Source organism: Henckelia pumila, chromosome 3 (assembly GCF_033568475.1).
Source record: "Henckelia pumila isolate YLH828 chromosome 3, ASM3356847v2, whole genome shotgun sequence".
Taxonomy (NCBI): domain Eukaryota; kingdom Viridiplantae; phylum Streptophyta; class Magnoliopsida; order Lamiales; family Gesneriaceae; genus Henckelia; species Henckelia pumila.
In genome coordinates, this window is record NC_133122.1 from 125585498 (window position 1) to 125606164 (window position 20667).

Sequence of the window (20667 nt, forward strand, 5' to 3'; positions counted from 1 at the left end):
GAGTTTTGTTAAATCGTTTATTAATCATAGATCTGTTTTGAGTATAGCAAGCTGTGTTAACTGCTTCTGCCCAAAGCCTTTGAGAAACATTTGAATCAGCAATCATAGTTCTGGCTGCTTCTTTTAAAGTACGGTTCCTTCTTTCAGCCACCCCATTTTGCTGTGGGGATCTAGCAGCTGACAACTCATGCTTGATTCCCTGATCATCTAGATAAGTCATAAGAGTGGTGTTTAAAAATTCAGTCCCTCTATCACTTCTGATTCTATCTATCACAGTAGATTGTTCATTTTGCAAGCGTTTAAAAAGCTTAATCAGGTGAGGTGCAGTTTGATCTTTTGAAGAGAGAAAGATGACCCAAGTAAATCGAGAAAAGTCATATATAACAACAAGAGCATATCTCATTCCCCCTATGCTTCTTACTGGTATAGGACCAAATAGGTCCATGTGAAGTAAATCTAAGCATTTGGAAGAAGACATACACCCTTTATTTTTAAAGGTTGCTCTCACCTGCTTTCCTAGTTGACAAGCAGGACAAACTTTGTCTTTTATAAAATCTCCTTCAGGCAGACCAGAAACCAAATCATGCTTCCTCAAGTTAGAGATGGACTTAAAATTTAGATGATTTAACCGCTTATGCCACAACCAATGTTTATCATGATGAGCAGTAAGACAAGTAGGTGAAGAAATATGTGAGCAAGACCAGTTTACCTTGTAGGTGTTTAGGTCTCTTACACCGGTCATAAGAGTCTCACATTTGTCATTTTTGATGATGCAAGTGTGTTTGTGAAACTCGACCGAATGATCATTGTCACATAGTTGACTAATACTTATCAAATTATAGCACAGTTTGTCAACAAGCAACACATCTTTAATAATGATGTTACCATGGATAATCTTACCGTTACCCACGGTTTTACCTTTGGAGTTGTGTCCAAAGCTGATCTTTGGTCCTTTGCACAGCACAACTTCTGTTAGAAGTTCTGAATTCCCTGTCATGTGCCGTGAGCAACCACTATCTAAGTACCAGGTAGTGTCCTTGATAGAAGTGGCCTTCTCGCCCGTTTGGACTTTTAGTACCTGCAAAAAGTGAAGAACTTTTGGTACCCATATCTAGTAGGGTCCAGGTCGGATTAGCCCTTTCGGGACCCACACCTGGAACACCCTTACAGGTTTGCCCGTGTGTGTGTCCAGAAATCTGTGCGGTCGATAAGCAGTAAATGTGTGTGCTTGTGAGGTTGCTGTGTGCTGCTTGCCTTTTTTATCTTTATCAGTTAGCCTGTACCTCTTTTGAACTGGCCTGCAATTAAAGTACTGGTAAGGCTTCTCCTTTGACCATCTTCTCTTAGAGTAGTTAGACTCATTCCATGGCCTTTTGAAATTAGATTGGTTTCCCTTTCTTCTTTCATTAGGTTTTGGTTTAATCCAAGTTCCTCTTTGATTAGAGATCTGGGGATCCACATATCCCAGCCCTCTATGCTTAGAGCTTCGTTCGTTAGATACTTTCTGATTTTTTTCAAAGTTGCACTCATCATGTTCATATATCGTGCTGGACCTGACAAATCTTATTTTGTTAAGATTGCCTTTGTCCAGGCTTGACTGAATACAAGATTCCATAGACTGTTCATTTGTTCCAAACCCTAGACCGGTTTTGTCATGTGCCGGTCTTTGGATTTCTTGAATCTTGTCAATGGTTACAGAAGATTTATTCCAAGCCTTAATTATTTCAAGTAGTTTTTTGTTCTCAGTCAAGGTTGCTTGGAACACTCTTTTCAAGGTGTCATTCTCAGTAGCCAGCAGACTTAGCTTGACCTTAAGACCATCAAGCTCTTTTCGCTGCATGCAGCTTGATTCGCTTGACTTATCTTTTAGGTCAGCTCTTTCTGCCTTTACCTCCTCGAATTCCTTGGATAATGCTTTGTATTCATTAGCCATTTCGTGTAAAGCAGTAACTAGATCACTGTGAGTAAATTCAGGTGAACCAAAGTCAAATACCTCCTCAGCTTCTTCTTCGATGTCAGCCATAAGGCATTCCACCTTTTCATCATCGCTGTCATCTGAAGAGCTTCCGGTATTGGGGTTGTCAGAGTCAGACTCAGCCCACTTGCTTTTGCTTTCGTCTGCTACTAGAACCCTTTGGTCTCTTCCTTTTCTAAACGTCCTCTTGTCCTCCTTGCCCCTTCTTCTTTCGAAGAATTGCTTCTGATCATTTCTCTTAGGCTTGGTGCAATCTACAATGAAGTGGTCTGGCTTGCCACAGTTAAAACAAGTAGGACCATCGTCTGTATGATCCGATTTATGATAATTTTTAAATTTAGAATTGTTTTTACGCATAAATCTACCAAATTTCTTGACAAAGAGTGTCATGGCTTCGTTGCTGATTTGCTCAGCTGATCTCTTTGGAGCTTCCTCGACCGGTGGACGCATCACCGTTGAGGTTAAGGCCTTGGTTGGTTGAGAGGTAGATGGTTCATCTTCTGTCCTCATGTTGAGCTCGAACTCGTAGGCTTTGAGATCTGCAAAGAGATCATGCAGTTCAACCTTGCTTAAGTCTTTTGACTCCCTCATGGCCACTGTCTTGATCTCCCATTCTTTGGGCAAAGCTCTCATAACCTTCACAGCAATTTCACGGTTAGTATAAGTTTTTCCTAAAGCAATAAGATCACAAATGATACTACTGAACCGTTCATCAAATTCAGCCATGGTTTCCCCTGGCTTCATTTTGGCATTGTCATATTTTTGAATGGCCATGGTGAGCTTGTTTTCCTTGGTCTGGTCATTTCCTTCACACAGCTGAGTGAGCTTCTCTCAAATCTCCTTTGCTGTGGAGCATGACTTGATTTTGCTGAACATGTTCTTGTCCAGTGTTTTGTATAGGATGTCCCGGGCCACATTGTCAAGATTGGCCTTCTTTTTGTCCTCAGTAGTCCACTCAGCTCTTGGTTTCTCAATCATTTGTCCTGCACCAACGGTTAGAGCTGGGTTGACCTTCATGATTTTTATAGGACCGTCTGTTATGACATATAGCATGTCATCGTCCTGTGCTGCAAGATGTGCCTGCATGCGAATTTTCCAGTCATCATAATCTTCTTTAGAAAACATAGGAATTTTGTTGAAAGAAGTCATGATTTTAAAACTTTAGATCAGCAGTTGAGAAAGGAACCCGCTCTGATACCACTTGTTGGGATCGGTTCAGAGGGTAGAGGGGGGGTGAATACACTCTGAAACTTATTTTCTTTCTTTTCAAAATGATCAAGTGAAGTTTATTTCACTTAATCTATTTTCTCAACTTCTAAAACGGTTTGAACAACTTAAATAGTGCGGAAATAGTTCAGAGGTTTTAGTGATGCAAAGGCAAGTTATAACACGATGTATGAGCAATATATAAGATAAATATGCAGTAAAGACTAAGGCACGATTTATGGAAGTTCGAAGGCTTAATCCTTCTACGTCTCCCCTTCTTCCACTTAGGAAGGAATTCACTAGAAGACTTTGGTTATTACAACGTCTTGCAATACACCCACTTCAGACTTAGGACTTATCCAATGCCTAATCCGAAACTCCTAGATTTACACAGATAAGATTCTCAGTTCTTATCAGACTGGTGGAAGCTTTCAGAGTAGCTTCAAGTCTCTTCAATAATGAATACAGTCCGGTTGAGCTTCTCAAACTGCAGAGCGGTCGAGAGGCTTGGAAACCCTAGGATGATCCTTGAAGATCAGATATGTAAACTGTAGGCGAGGGTTTATTTGAGCAGCAAGTGAATGATCTTGTAAGTGTGCTCAAGTATTGCCTCAGTATATCAGATGAGGACTTCTGATAGTATTCAAGTGATTGAGTTGATTGAGATTTTTCGTGTTGCTTGTCTTCTTTTTACTTCTTGAGCAATCTTCCCTTTATATAGGTCAATCATCAACGTCTTTATTTTGAACGTTCTGATGCTGCATTGAATGCACATTTAATGCTTCATAAATGCATTGATGATTCTGCATGAAGATCATACACTTATTTAAATGCAGACAACTTCCAGGGTCCAAAATTGGTATAAACGGTCGAATTCTTTATCTGTAGCCATTCTGCGTTTTTTCCATTTTAGTGCAACCTGTTGTCTCGATGCAAGAGTCAACAGATCTTCTGATACGCCGGTTCTGCTTTTGATAAAAGATCTTGCAATGAACGTCTTGTCTCAAGTATTTGTCTTGAGATATCTTGATAAGCAGTTGGAATTCTACCGGTAGATAGATTTATCCTCTGCTGGTTTGAATAACCAGTCGATAGGCTTGTGACTGCAACCGGTCGAGAGACAAAGGCGGTTGACAAGCTTTCGGTAGATAACTTGAAGGGTTTAGACTGTTGCGGTAGGAGTTGTAGTAGATTCCTGAAATACAAAAGATTGGCAGCACATTCCTATACAATGAGTTGTTGTTTGTTATCACCAAAATGTCGGATTCAACAATTTGTGTGTCCATTTTTATCCAAAATAAGTCATTTTAATGACTTTTAATAACTTTTAAAAATACCCTATTTTTATATTTCGGGATTTAAGTTAAATATCAGATTTAATTATTTTGTATTTAAGAGTTTTAAGTTTATTTTATTTTATTATATAATTAGTTAATATCTTAAGCTTGTTATATTAAAGATTTAACCTAAATTATTTTCCCTAAAACTCTATCCCTATCTCACGCCAAAACTCTCTTAGCCGCCTCCATAAATCTTCAGAAAATTTTCCATCGTCAAGAACGCATCACACACAATTTTCTTGAAGTTTTTCGGCAAGGATTTTCAAGCCGTTCGTTCTGGCGAGCCCGATACGCGTTGATTTCTTTGTTTTGGTCCAAATCTTTAATAAGGCACGTTTGATTTCCATTCTTGAACACCATTTAGATCATATACACTTATTTTAACATGAATGATTGTTGAATGCATGTGTTCTTCAGATTTGAATGAGTTTTTATCATAGTTCATGCATGTTCACGGTTTTGAGTATGTGACCCGTTTTGTTTGGCATCATGTCCAACCATGGTTGTTCGGGTCTGCTGCTCCGCTGTCAGGGGTCTGAGTCGAGGTCCTTAGGGTTGATTTAGCAAGGTGGTTCAGACCTATAGGTGGCCGGGTAAGCTACTGGGCGTGGGGTGCGTACAAGGAAGACGCATGGTGATGATGCGTTTGGGTCTTCGTTCTAGTTCATGGTCGGACCAGGGATGTACTGAGGGCTAAGGGTTCGAGTTAGGGCTTGGTCTTGGAGAAGGCAGGAGAAGGGGCTGGGCGTGAGTCAAGCAGCAGGTGGTTAAGGGTTGATAGTAGCAAATCGCGGCACCTTCGGGATTCCCGAATCGTGTGTCGCTAGGGCAGTGTAGGGATCGGTTCAAGGCGAGGCTTGGTTCGTTGGAACCGTCCAGACGTGGGCTACGTCTGGGCAGTAGAGCTCCGGCTACACGGCCGTGTTGTGCAGGTCACGTTGGGTATTGGGGAAGTGGGCCGTGGGTTTGGGGTGTTCTTGGGCCGGGCTTGGGTCCTTGGATCCGGGTCCGGTTCGGGTCTAAATTTATGGGTCAAATTATTTTTAGTTCGGGTCTAGATTTTTTTTTTAATAATTAGGCTTGGATATTTTATTTTAATTAATTAAGTGTTTAAGTCAGTAATTTATGGGTTGGACTTGATTAAATTAATTAATGATATCGGACTAATTTAATGGGCTTAAAGTATGTTTTAAGTAAGCTCATTAGTTTTTCATGGGCCTTGAGGCCCATAAAACTTAATGAGCCAGGTCAGGTTGGGCTTTTGGGTTTTTGAGCCAGTTTAGGAATTTTTGGGTTTAAGTCAAGGGTAAGCAGCTCGAACAAGTCCTTGGAAAAATAAATGTCTGTAAATATATATTTAATTCATGCATGCATTTTTATTAGTTATATAAGTATGATTTTTAAGAAAATAAATTAAATATATATTTACGGACAAATTTTCATGAAATAAAGAAATAAATGAGATTTTTTTAAGTTCATGCATCATGTAAGAATTTTAATGATAAGTTTAAATGTATGTTAAGAAAAATATATTTTTATGGAAGTTGAAGTGAAGGTGAAAAGTGATGTGGTTGGAGGCCGGGATACCTGGGCCCGGTGACCTTCCTAATGATGTATAAGTATGATGAGCTTATGGATCCAGCTGAGAGGGCTGGTGAAGTGGCAGCACAGAGGTGAAAACCCCACCGCCGCGTACGTTGGTTTATAGATTGATCAATCACTCAGTATGATGCCACCGATATGGATACGACCTGTTGAGAACTAAGAAATCATGATATGTTATTTTTACGAAAATTATAAAGTATGATGAATTATGTTATAGCATGATGATTTAGAAGTATGATTATTTATTTATGTTTATATGCATATAATTTTAATATCATACACGTATAATTATTATTCACGTATTTTATATGATGTGTGCTTGTGTGTGGTTTCATTTTGTTATGTAAGGATAGAACGTGCTGAGCCTCTAGGCTCACTAGATTTAAATGGTGCAGGTGAGCAAAATGCCAATAAGGATAATGTGTTCCCGACTGGCGGCGAGGGCGTATGAGTATCCAGGCGGCTGGAACCCGTGACCATTGCTCTAAGATGAATTTTATGTTGAGACTAGAAACATTTATTTCCGCATATGATTTATTATTATAGATTTTCAGTATATGCATGGATTTTTAAATTTAAGTATTTATTTTCTAAGTTTTCATGAATTTTTGTGAAAGAAATATTATTTAAAAATTTTATTATGGCATTCTTATAAACTATTATTTAGTAATTAATTTAATTGCATGCGTGTACTTTTATTGTATCTTTTGTGTATTTGTATTTTAAATTAAGTAAAGTTATTTTTAAGTATGATATATATATGTATGGGCATATATATATATATATTTATATTTATTATTTTATATTTTATCGTTAGAGAGTTTTAAAAAAAAATCCAGTAGAAGTTTTAGGACATTTCACACATAGTGTGTGCAAATATACTAGTGGTTGATAATGTTTGGCATGTGAGCAGAATTGCAAGTGAATTTGCCTAAACTATAACCTCAAGAAATCTAACCACTCAGCATCAAACAAAGTTCCGTCTATGCTATGTCGAGAGTAGCACACATGATGCATTTTATACAACATGTTCGCGTGAATATCTTGTATAACATTGCACACAATGAGCCATCAAATAACACGGTATTCAAACTCACGGCACCCACCAAGCGTTCTCGAGTAAAACTATGTGCATTATGATAAACAATCTTATGAAAAATTCTTGTTATATGGTTGTAACAACATTCGAAGAAAGAGCGTATCTCGACTCGGCCTTCGCATTCATTGACAGCTTGATAGCAGATAGGCTTTTATTAATCTTGATATAGGAAATATGACTCAAAAAATTTATAATATGTAGTCCTTTGTTTCCAGATTTCGAACTTGAATGTATGCATAGTCTGGAATTCCATTCAACCCCTTCCTCAGCTCTCTTTGCATGCTTCTGATATCTTTTGATATATCCAGTGTACGCCGCCATAACAAGTCGCCTTTCTGTGTAGAAACGCATTTCACGGGTCCATCTACAATCCCGATTCTTGCTAGTGTTCCCCAGTAGTGGTAAAAGATACAGTTTCTTGCAATGCCCCTGTCCTGCTGAGGCTGTTTGTACTGCTATAGACATAGCATTCTGTATACTATTATATTATAATTTCATGCGCTGACTAAAATGTAAGACTGCCTATCTTTGTGAAGCAACTCGACGATCAGGTCTTCGATCAAGTTTCTGACGTTTAGTTAGTTCCTGAGATCTGTTACAGACGCAACCAGGAAAAGGATTCGCGTAGAAATTCTCCTCTAGTCTGGGTAATTCTCCTGCTTTCCGACGGTACGGTGCTCCAACTCTGTTGGAGTGTAATTTCTTGACCTTGGATTTAAAATCTTCCCATGAGATTGAGCCCTTATCCAACAAGTCTATCAGTCCAACAAAATTCAACCTGAAATGAAGAAAAATTCAAGAAACTTTAGTTTCCAATCCATTGATCAAAGATGAATTTGGATGATGTTACTTTTATAAATGATCTAGAACAATAACCTGTCGGGGTTTATCGTCCTCCTGAATCCTTCAAATCGTCTGTGCCCCTGGACGGCTTTTGCCATATTTCCATCATACGTGTAAACAAAAACATCACTTTCCAGTGCTATGATATAGTCCAAGGCAGCAAGGCGATTCTGATAATGACTAAATGGTTGCAAATCTTCAGCTGTTGCCAGCGTAGAGTGGGAGTAAACGTTCGGGTACTCTTCTTGAAACGCATCCATGCTATTGCTACCATATATTTCTCCAGCGACAATGTATATTCTCGATGTACTGGGATATCCCATTGCCTTGAGAAATATAGCTGCCTCTCTTGGAGACAGGGGGCAGCCCCCTTGAAGTCTCTTTTCATTGCTGTCGATTTCTTTCTCTTTCCAATGCTTGACGCTGTGTCTCATCACATGAAGTTCCTCGGCCTCGGAACGTGTTAAATTGTTGCTGCAACCAGTGAATGCTAGCATGTCTTTCTCATACCTAATTGGATAAAATTATGTGAATGCAAAGTAATTGTTGAAGAAATCAACTCTGTTCAATCTTTTGCTGGCACACATCCTATAGCAAATCCTGTGATGGTTGATTACCTCAAGTGAAGAGCAATGAATGGTCCTCCTTCGTCTCTCAATCTATCGACAAGTTTCTTCGCGAGGGCCTCAATTTCAGGCGTGTAGCGAAGGGCGTCATAGTTTGCATGACACCTTAGCCTCTGGATGTGTGAGGCGAGGCCATTATTCGCGAGTCGCGAGTCTGTATGAGTGAACTTGATCACCTTGTGTTTCTTTAGCTGAGGAAGAATCTCCCTTCTGTAGTAATGAGCCTGCACACGAGTTGACCAACATTAGTTAGCTCGATGCAACACGCGTTTATTGAACTCGTTGCACTACCTTAGACCAAGAAACCGGTGCTTTGATCAAAGGCTTCACTCCCGCAATCCGCGATGGCAACTTCTCAACTATATCGATATCATCTGCTAAAACTTTGATGAAATGCCTCCAATCAAAAATATCCTTGAAGCCACTGTCAAAAAATATACCAAAATCTCAGACAAGATTAACATACATTAAAAGAAATAACCGAAAGACGGTACCTAGGATCCGTCCAAAAGCTCTCATGGTCAAGTGAAGGAAGCACAAGAGTAGCATTCATAATCTTTGCCACAGCAACCATATCACATATCTGAGATCAAAATAGCATTCATTCATTCTTATGGGTGTATTCATAAACACAAGGTAACGAAATCGAACCTGTAGAAGTTCATGCAAAGGATAGTAATATTGAACTTACACCAGTTCTCATTTGATTCAATCCTCCATTGGCATGAACCAAAATGTAGCCATTCGTGGTCTCTCCCGACTCTGAAACGATTTCGAACATGTATTTATCATACCAAAAAAATGTTTTGCTGCATTTCTTTACCAAATTTTAAGGTGAAACCAGACATACTCGAGCGATTTCTTGGCCGAGAGGTACACTGGTAAAAGTCATCACTGTTCGGTTTCATCCATATTTCTTGAATCTGTCCAAAACAAAGTCTTTCCATAAACTCTAAATTCAGTAAGATCAAAAGTTCATAATTAAAAAAATAGAAACTTTTCAAGTGGTAAGTAAAGTGGGGAAAAAAGGAGCCCACTAACTCTGGAATTTTAACTCCATAAAAGCAATCGAAATTCCCGTTGGAAAATGTAAAATTTACCAGTTGTTTTTAACGTTGTTGGTGTGAAAAAAGCATAACGGTCGTCAACTAATCATTGAGCTTGGACTTTATTATAATATTTAATATTTAATAGAAATTCAAATTCCTTTCATCCAAACTGGAAAAAAAATATATGAAAATGGTGGCCGACCGTTTATATTTTTATGCATGTAAATTTAATTTAAAAGATAATATTTTTATTCATGCATATATTTTTAAAAAAGAATTTAAATTTGTTTCATAATAGAAAATCTTGGGAAATCAATAACAGAAAATCTATGAGATCAAAATATGCCAGCTTTAATGGCATTGACTCCATGATTTTTTTTTTCCCAAATTCCACATTAATCAAACACAATATATATATATATATATATATATATATATATATATATATATAAAATCAAATTTATTTCCATTAAATATGCTTTAATTTAATCTCACCGGAAATTCCTTCATCTTCCGTTTCAAGCCAACATTACTGGAACTGGAAGACTTGAAATCAAAGAACTCTCCTTTAACATTAGACGAAAGACGATCATCAACGAAATTCGGCCTGACAAAATCCCCGGCGACGTGAGCCGCCGCGCCTCCGCCTCCGCCACCGCCTGCCAGCAAACAAAACTTCAGCAACGCCGTGACCGCCACCATCATCAGAAGCATCACGAAAATCATAAGCCTCGCACGTTTCCTCGACGTCAGAGAACTCAAAACTCTCCGCAAACTCGAAACGAATTCCTCCACGCACAGAATCCAATTCTCCGGCATCCTTTTACGCATAAAAAAGAACCTCACCGCCGGATGATGATGGTGATGGACGCCATTGAAATTAAACAAAGCTTCGGAATCTAAATCCATCTTCGAATACTCCAACACAACCTGCACCTGATCAGAAGACTTGTCCTTTTCTTGATCACTCGTGCACTCCGCGACACGGCGGCGTTGGTGAGTCCCGCCGCCGGCATTGACCGTGGCTCCTCCGTCCGACATTTCCCCTGGGCCGGGGGGCTATAAACAACACAAACCGGGACGAAATAGAGTCAAGAAAAACAGACGGGAAAACAACCCATTTCCCCGCAGAATTGTGAGCCGTTGCTTTGTTTTGGTGTGCAAATTAATTTGTGTTGTTTTTTGTTAACGGTGGCGGAGGAAGAAAACACAAGTCTTGTTGCGAATATATATATGGATAGGGGACCGTAATCTAAGGGCGAAGGAGACAACTCAGATGCAGAGGATTCATGTGATTGGGCATCTCGCCTCTGATTTTGTTGTTATTCGGAGTTTGAGTTCTTGGGCATAATATACATAGCCTCCAATCACAAGTGTGAGATTTGGAAAGTTATTTAACATTTTGTGATTTCTTTATAAATAAATATAAAATAATTAGATAGGAGTATTGAGTTATTATCTCAAATGGGTTGGGACATTTGTTTGATTTCGGGTTATTTTCAAGACTTTAAATTAATTGGCATATATGCATATAGGTGGAAGTCAAAAGAGTGGTAAATGGTTCAAAGGTATTTTTTGGTGAAAAAATTAAATAATTTTTAACCCCTTCTCCAAGTGGTTGGTTTTATTTTCATTGTATTTAAGACATATTTTATATATGTTAATGTCTCTTTGCAAGCGTGGTATGTTTGTATATGTTGATCAATGAAATTTAGATATTTCGACATTGCTATAATATTGTTCACTTTGGACATAAATCTTCATGGTTTTGTTTTTAAAAACCATCCAAAAAAACTCATACCAATGAAGATATTATTCAATATATTAATCCATGATTTTTTATTCATCTTTCAATGTGAAACTTTGATTGAATACCCAACAGTATAATCTCTTATTTTAAAAAAAATTCTTTTGCTTTTAATGGAAAAAAAATCAATTATTTTGATTTATATTATAGGGGTAGTATTATAGTTTTGAAATTCTACATTGGTATGGCCGGGGTATATTAGTAATTTACTATAATGTACAATATGGGTTGTGACTTAATATATTTGACCATGGCTCGAAGAAAAAATGTAGAGAGAGTTCAACTCATAATCCATTATCAAGTACTCATCTATTTTACGAATTCGAAAAATAATTACTCTTTGCTTTGTGATAGAAAGACTACTAACAATGTAATCCAAGTGTAGTATGCAAGTTATGATATGGGAAGCCAAATTTCTATGTCGGTAAATGATCACAATTCCTTGGAGTGGTATATTGTCCACAATATGGATGATTAATATATAAAATATGGAGACACTACCAAAAACTGGGTGACGGAGAATATGAAGAACCGATTTCATACTAGAATTAATGAAAGATATAAAAGAGTTGATAGGTATCATTCTTATCAACAAAAATACATTTTTTTCGATAACTCGTCAAATAAGAATTTCAAAATTAAAATGTGCTTGACTTTGAACTATTTTGGAAAGGATGAGCACCCGGAAAGTTACCTACGATATGTACTATGAGTGAGAACATAAATACGCTGAAAAACTTGTGTTAACATAGTAGGGACAATTATCAAATCTAAGGTTAATGTTACACAAGTTCTTGGATAGTAGGTATGTGAGATGTCCACATATTATAACAGTCTCATTGGACAGTTAAAATCTAACAAAACATTTTTAACATTTTTAAAGTTTTGTTTTCATACATTGCATTATTAACTGATATGTAAGTGCACACGCATTACATGTGTACAATATATATTCTATAAATATCATATTCATATACATAATATATTTTTATTATTTACAATAATTTATTTGTTTTTCATCTTTTGAAAAATAAAGAATTTTAAATATATTTCGAGTAAATCATGAACATGCTCTAATATTTCAATTAGTTTGCAAACATATTCGAGTAATTTATAAAGAATGAAATATTGGAATCCCGAAAGAATGCTAAACTTTTTGTTGGTTCTTGGATTTCAAAGCTGATCATGATTATACTAACCAATTTGTAATTTATTTAAAAATAGAATTGTTGAAAGTTGAAACCTATTTGCCCTCGTTCGTAAACACACGTAACAGGAAAAGCATTACTTGAACCATGCCCAAAATACACATTGTCCCAGATACATACATATTATTTATTTTCCATATATATATATATATATATACATATATATATATATATAATTATAAAGATTGAAGTGAGCACGTTGCAATGCTACAATAACGTGAAGATCTTTAAAGAAGTTTGTTAGTTGCTACATATGCGTTTGTTCGATTATTTGGCATGTTTCAATCGATGGTTATGAAGACCGAAAAAGTAATTATTAAACTTGGGCATAAATAGTATATTAAAGTAATGTTTGAAAAAAATTTTAGGAAACATTTATCAATTTTTCCTTTAACAAAATGCTCAAAATGTTGTTAATAAAAAACTAAAAAATATTTCTTATAAAATTATATCAAACACTACCTAAATAAATATTATGACATGTCATAATGGTCATTTTACTCTTCCGCCGCTATATGGTAACTATAATTGCCATGTTATACATGTTTGTTTTCTTTTTATTGGGTTGACCCCGAAAATGATCTCATCTCACGTGAGTCAGAAATCCATTGGCTCATGCGAGGGTTAAATCGAGGGATGTGCACGAGTTGCAGAGACCTGAGGGAGGGAGCAATGTAACATGGTCAACTCCCAGAGCATGCCCCAACAATATTTCAACAGAGAATATGCTCCACACGAGAATCGAACCCGTAACACTGGAGAATTTTTTTCACGTCACCTCTTGGCTTACCAACTCGTCTATGCCTCTGTGGGCATGTTATACATGTTTGTTTTATTAAAAATTACAACCGATCACAAATATTTGTCAGGAGTCATAAAAAGTACTGAATTTTGAATTTGTTTTTTTAATTCTTTATAACTTAAATACTCTTATATATATATACACACACAGAGGTTCGTGAGACGGATCGACTCAACCCATATCTACAATGAAAAATGATATTTTGACATCAAAAGTAATATTTTTGTCGAGTCAATGGGAGATCCTCTTACAAAATTGACCCGCATAGCGCCTCAGAAGAGTTTGTGTGTGTGTTTTGTGAATATATATATATATATACATATATATATATATGCATATATACACAAAAATGATCTCCTGCACACTATTGTCCAAAGGATACATGTGCGCTATCTTTTAAATTTTTTTTTTTTATAAATAAAATGTTGTAAGTTGGACGCCAGCTGAGCTAGCGCTCAACTTGCTTTTTTTTTTTAGCGTAGCTCTTATCTTTGATTTTGCGTAGCTCTGATCTTTAGTCTAGCTCAGGATGGTGCCAGCCACTTTTCGCGCTTCAGTGTCGGATTTTGATTTTGCTGAGCTCGAGTTGTGGATCTTTGCTGGCTTTTTGCTGCACAGGATGACTGCTGACGATGACTTAGTTAGTTGTCTATGATTTTTTGTATGTTTTCACTTATACTCTAGGGTTGTTTTGGTTGTACTTTTTTCGATACCCTAACTGTTCTGATGTGACTATTATCTTTCTATAGCCTTTTGGGGAGGTCTTGGCCTAGTCCCCCTCCCCTTTAGGTTTTATTTGTATCGCTTTTTTATGTTTATACACAGGTAGGGGTCTGCCTAACCGGGGGCTTCCGGCGGTGTTTTCCCAAAAAAAAAAAAAAACTTGGTTTTTTTTCCCTCATTTTATAATTTTTTTTTAGATGTTCACTTGAATATTTGAAAATAACTTTTTTGGAAAAAAATTAAAAGGCTACAAGTTGAGCTAATTGATGTCGTCCATACTAATGTGTAGAGTGTATATATATATATATACTTTATATATAGGTATAGATATATGATTTTAATCTGATGGGCAACCTCCATTTGAACATTTATATGAGTATCGACTGACAAAACATCTCGTATATCAAAACTCTATAGTGTGTCAGTGTGTGTATGAAAGGCACAATATGTCAATAACGTGAAGATCTTTGAAGAAGTTTTTTTACCATACGTTTGGTCAAGACCGAAAATATATACGTATTGAAAGAGTATAAATATTCTTTATAGAAAGTTGGTCGACTACTTTATTATATATTTTTGGTCTGGAACCATGTTTTAATTCGCGTAACGTGCTAAAAGTTATGAACAAGTATTAATTTACGACTTATAGTAAAATAATCCTAATAATTCAATTATAATTTTGAGTTTGCGTTAAGAAAAAATTTTAAACATTAAAGGTTATACTGAAATGTAATAATATTACACGTACGACATCACGGTGTTCTAACAATATTAATACGTGGACAGAACAAATTTTGTCAACATTATTTATTCCACAGCCAAACAATGCCATTAAATAATTGTTTGTGTTCGTCATCGATCGAGCTAGTTTACACATTATAATGTTCAAACGAAAAGAAATAAACATATTTTATTGTTACATGTAGATGAGTGTTACACATTAGGTTATACATTACACTTAAAATGACATGATAATTATCCTACATGCATTTTTGAAAGATTTTTTTTTCAAATAAATGCAGAGATAATCATGTTATAATTTTAAGTGTAATGAGTAACCTAACGTGTAACATTCATATACATGTAGTATTACTTTTTATTTTTTGCATTTCAACTTTTTAAAGTTCTACTCAACTCGTAAAAATCTCAAGTACAACATTGTAAGTTACTAATCAATACTGCCTCACCGATATTCACTGAAATTCGACAATAACAACGAAAAATGAAAAGAAACAATTTACAAGATCAATTGTTATTTTTTTAATATATTAATTTAGATACACGACCATCTATGAATATTATCATTTTTAATATTTTTCTCACCATTTTTTAATTGATAATATTACCTATTTGAGATCCCATTTTAGTTTTATATGCACCAACCTCGGTCTTCTCTTCTCTATTTTATTCTTTGGTCGGCTGACGCATGGAAGGTGAAAACTTACTATAATTATTTGTTGAAATATTCAATATAAATTCCGAGGATTTTTTATTGGTTTTTTATTCGAATAAATTAAATACGGTGATCTCCATGAACAAAAAAAACTCAGTATCTTCTCACGTTTGCTTCCCGATCGGTTCCACGTCACAAGTTAAGGATTTTATTAGTGATTTAATTTTTTTTTTTTTGGAAAATTAGTGATTTAATTTCGTGTATTAATCTATACTATTTTATTATGACTCTGTTAAAACAAAATTTTATTCCAAAAATCAAAATATAATATTTTTTAAAAAGCATTTACTTCATGGTATTCTCAGTTTTTTTGAAAAAGTTTACTATATGTTTAGAATATTATTAAGCGTAAGTAATAATTATTCTTGTCTTTAGGACATACCAATTTTTTCCTCTTCAAAGTACCCATATTTATAATATCTTTAATTTACATTTATAAATATAAAATATTAAAAAAACAAAATAAAAACATGAACATATAATAATTGGTAGAGAATTATGACTTCTATATTGTTACTATGTGTACAAAAATTGAATATACTTACAACTATATATATATATATATATATATATATATATATATAAATTTTCAGCTGCCCAATAAATGCTGCCCAACTCGTCCTCAACAATTAAAACTCGGTACCGTGTTTTAGTGATACAAATTTTTTTTTAAAAAAAAACAACTAAAATCCGGTACCGGGTTTTAGTGATCGGGGACGAGGTGGGCTAGAATGGTTGGACAACTGAAAATTACTCATATATATATATATATATATATATATTTGAGTTGGAGTTGAGATTTGTTACAATTGGATTTCGAATTCGATACTCAAAGTTGAGACTTTGGTACCAGATGAGCTACACGTAATCAATTACTATATTTTATCTTAAAAGTAACTGATATGCATGCAATGTGATCCAAGAGTGTGATTAAGGATCGAGCCAAAAAATTCAATTAAGAGGAGACAAATTTTTTTCTCGAGGGTGGATAGGTAAATCATTTAGGAAAAAAAAATTTATTCAAAAAGCGCGACTTCACAATGAACTCAAGCATTATATAGAGAATATTTATTATTTGAAAATCCCTTTTTTTAAAAAAAAATAAAAAATAATTGGACTGGTTATTTATCCAACGATCGATTTTTTTAAACAGATCTTTTACCATTTGTTCATCACAATCCCAATATACCGTGCAATAAAATTATATTTATAAATACCAACATTCATCCATTTCATAACAAACAAATGTCGACCTTTATATATTCTGAATGAATTTGTGATCATCTGCCGGCTCAGAGGAACTCACGTCAGAGGCAAACAAACAAATAAAAGAAGAAGTCACATTTTTATCGAAATTGAAGTCACATAGTAGTTTTCATCTTATATCTATGTCTCTAATTAGTAATTTCGATACTCTATTTTGTTGAAATTGATTTTAGTAATATATTTTTCAACTTTTTTCTTTTCCTATCGAAAATTTTGATATATATATTTGTCGATCAACTATTTTATAAAAATATTGTTTTAGTTAAAAGTATTTAATAAACTTGTTTGGACACCTATTCTATAAAAACTTTTTAGTTTTAATTTTTTTTTTCTAATCTTTTCTCCTGTTTTAGATTTGTTACCCATTTGACCCTTATCTTTTTTAAACATGATAACAAAATGTCTCTCATTTACATTATTCTTTAAAAAATATATTTGGAAATAATTTTTTTTAAATATATTGTCCAAACACATTAAATATTTTTTCACTTATAAAACACTAAACATAATATTTTAAACTACATATCCAAACAAGCCTAATAGATTATATTTTACAAATAATTTTTGTCAGAAAAAATAAGTTCAACTTCTATATATATTATATGGTATAATAAACCATTGAGTCAGACCCTCTCGCCCCTTGGATTTAATCATTTAATTAATTATTATCTTCATGATAATTTGTAATCATGTTCAACGTTTGTCCCTAATCACCAAATGTCTTGTCCCTCCTTTAACCGCTAACTAATTATTTTTCAACAAATATTATGCTATTCAGATTCTCACCAGAAGGAAAAATAATATTTCACAAAATTAGAGGGTAAAACATTTAGGAGAATATGTCTATAATAAATGTTCAAATGGAGTGCCTATTCCGAAGACGAGATAATATCAACCACTTGATTTCCATCCCAACATTCTTTTCGCATGATTTTACTTAATATATTCGATCCTGTAGCATTATAAATTATAACAGCATCCACAAGAGTTTTATTCCTGAATTGTCAATATTAGTTCATGATTTATTTTAAATTTTTTTGGGACATTAAAGAAAGTTAGTGGACTAATTTATTGGTATTGTATCTGTTTGACCAATAAATTAATTTGTATCATTAATTTATCATTTAATCCTTTAAAAATTTTAATGATGAGCATCGGTGAATTAAAATCCAATAAAGTTACAGGAACTGCAAAGAATTAGTCAACAACTTCCAAGACCCACAATGCAAGTAGTGGGACGGTGAAGTTGGGCACCAGGGGAACCAGATGGACTCTCGAGGAACCAAACAGAGAAATAGGAGAAGACCAAATCAAAACAGTTACAAGTAGTGGGATGGTAAAGTTGGGCACTCGGAGAACTTTCGGCACTCGAGGAACTAGCTGAGAAAGAATGAGAGAAAGACCAAGTCAAAGCGGTTAAGAGTTAGTGGGGCTGTTAGTGGGGTGGTTAGTGCTGCAAAAAGTGGGCTCATGGACTTGAGCAGTTAAAAAACTGACTCGAGAACCAGCATATAAAAAGGACATCCATGCATAAATAAAAAAAAATCAACAATCAATCAATCCAAATCAAGCTCCAAAAGCTCTCGATTTTTACATCAAATTTTCTGCATAATTTTTCAGTCTTTCATTTTCATTAGGGATGTAAATGAGACTAACTGTTCGCGAACTGTTCGGGTCTCGGCTCGTTAAAAGCTCGTTCGAGCTCGTTTAATGAGGCTCGTTAAGGCAAACAAACCAAGCTCGAGCTTTACAATATTCGGCTCGTTAGCTCGTGAACATGCTCGTTAACGAGCTCGTTAACAAGCTCGTAAGTCATCTCTTAGACGAAAAAATAATAGTATTGATATTTAATTTATAAATTTACACTTTACTTATGAAAAAATATTGAAAAATCTATAAAAATTAATTTATTAGAATAAAATTAAAATTTTAATAATAATATTATATTTTTTTAAATATATAATTTAGTTTTTAATTAATTTAATGAATATTTAAATTTATAGTTTAAATATATTAAACTCGTTTAGACTTGATAAAAGCTCGAATAAGCTCGTGAGTCATGAATATATTCGTTAAATAAGCTCGGGTTCGACTCGTTTATAAATGAACCGAGCTTGAACATTCAAAAGCTCGGCTCGGCTTGGCTCGTTTACATCCCTAATTTTCATGTTTTTAGAATTTCAGTATATATTTCCAGTACGTATTTTTTTAGTTCCTCTACGTTTCAGTAGTATCTTTTTGTATTTTTTTATGACAAACATTTGTCACTTTCAAGTTTTAGTAGCAAAGTTAAGAGTTTCGATTGCTATTAGGAATTGTCCTTCGTTATTTCTTATGCTCTTTAGCGTTAAACCGGAGAAATCGAGACTGACGGTGGATCCGAGACTCGTAATCGTTTTTGATGGAAGCAGTGTTCTAAAGGGCGATGCCGAGGCGAGACGCTAGACTGTTGTTCACTATCTCGCTTTCTTGCTAGGCTATGCCTCTAGGCGCTGCCCGCCTAATCTCTCGCTAAGCCGCATAGGCGGTTACTATTTTTTACAAAAAAATAAAATAATAATAAACTAAAAGAGCGAGTGGCGACGCGAGAAAAAAACACAAAAAAAAAAAAGAAGAAGCGCACAAAAGAAAGTCAAACAAAAAATTATCTCATATTACATATAAAAACTTAATATCTATGTAGTTGTTGTTGTTGTGGTGGTTATTATTATTATTATTATTAAAATTTTATAAGAGTTTCGTACAAAAACTGAAAAACATAAGACATAAAATTTATATTTTATAGTAAAACTCATGAATATTTCAAATTATTTATTATTTAGGTTTAAAAATAAAAACCGATTAGGTCCCGCCTAGGCGGCTAGACACTAGTTCGCCTACCGCCTAGCTCTTTTTAGAACATTGTATAAAGTTAGATTTTTTTTTCTTTTTCACTTTTGACACGATTCTTGACTGATACACTCGCACACAAAAAATCCAAGCCAAACAGTATCAAGCATCTTAATTATAATTCGGCGATAATATACGAGAAAAATATCTTCGCCTTCATATATTAAAATTCTAACGATTCATATATATATATACACATATATATATGAGTTTTATTATATATATATATATATATATATTATCTTTTTGTAGATTATTTATGACTCTATTTTTCGAAAGGTATAAAACATTAAACTAATATATATATATATATATTATCTTTTTGTAGATTATTTATGACTCTACAGGCGACAATATATGGTTTTCAAACAATGTTAGAATGTCCTATGTAGACAAAACATATTTTGTCAACATTTACGACCAGGTAGAAGTGCAATTTGGAACGATACAGAGAAGTGCAATTATATATTCGTTATATTGAAAATTAAAATACCGTATTCATTTTTTTAAATAAAATTTTTAAAAATATATAGAATTCTAAAATACATTCGATTACCCTGGTCAGTTGAATTAACCAATCAAAACTTCGAGGGTGGATGGATCTAGAGAAATAGATGAGAGCGAGAGATTCGACGATAAATTTTTTTTATGTAACTGAATAAAAAACTACAAAATTATTTTTGTATAAATATAATTTTATTTGATTTGATTTTGTTTTTTAATAGGACCTCTCTACACACACGCGAATACTCAGGGGACAATGGAGGATGAAACTT

At 34.5% G+C, this 20667-nt stretch overlaps 1 protein-coding gene across 1 annotated transcript; it reads right to left on the reverse strand.

Annotated features, from left to right (window-relative positions):
* Window positions 1-7179: 7179 nt before the first annotated feature.
* LOC140891246 (O-fucosyltransferase 19-like) lies at window positions 7180-11043 on the reverse strand. Its single transcript, XM_073299636.1, has 8 exons — window positions 10239-11043; window positions 9545-9617; window positions 9386-9456; window positions 9189-9277; window positions 8986-9118; window positions 8686-8918; window positions 8102-8578; window positions 7180-8003 (listed from the first exon to the last, which is right to left on the reverse strand). The coding sequence occupies exons 1-8, from the start codon at window positions 10782-10784 to the stop codon at window positions 7748-7750; spliced, it is 1878 nt and encodes a 625-aa protein (XP_073155737.1). The 5' UTR covers window positions 10785-11043; the 3' UTR covers window positions 7180-7747.
* Window positions 11044-20667: the final 9624 nt, after the last annotated feature.

Coding starts and splice junctions, on each gene's coding strand:
- LOC140891246 (XM_073299636.1), bottom strand. CDS start 10,784: ATGTCGGACGGAGGAGCCACGGTCAATGCCGGCGGCGGGACTCACCAA. Junction 9,278..9,385: donor TGAATCAAATGAGAACTGGT/GTAAGTTCAATA, acceptor TTTTGATCTCAG/ATATGTGATATGGTTGCTGT. Junction 9,119..9,188: donor AGCTTTTGGACGGATCCTAG/GTACCGTCTTTC, acceptor ATTTTTTGACAG/TGGCTTCAAGGATATTTTTG.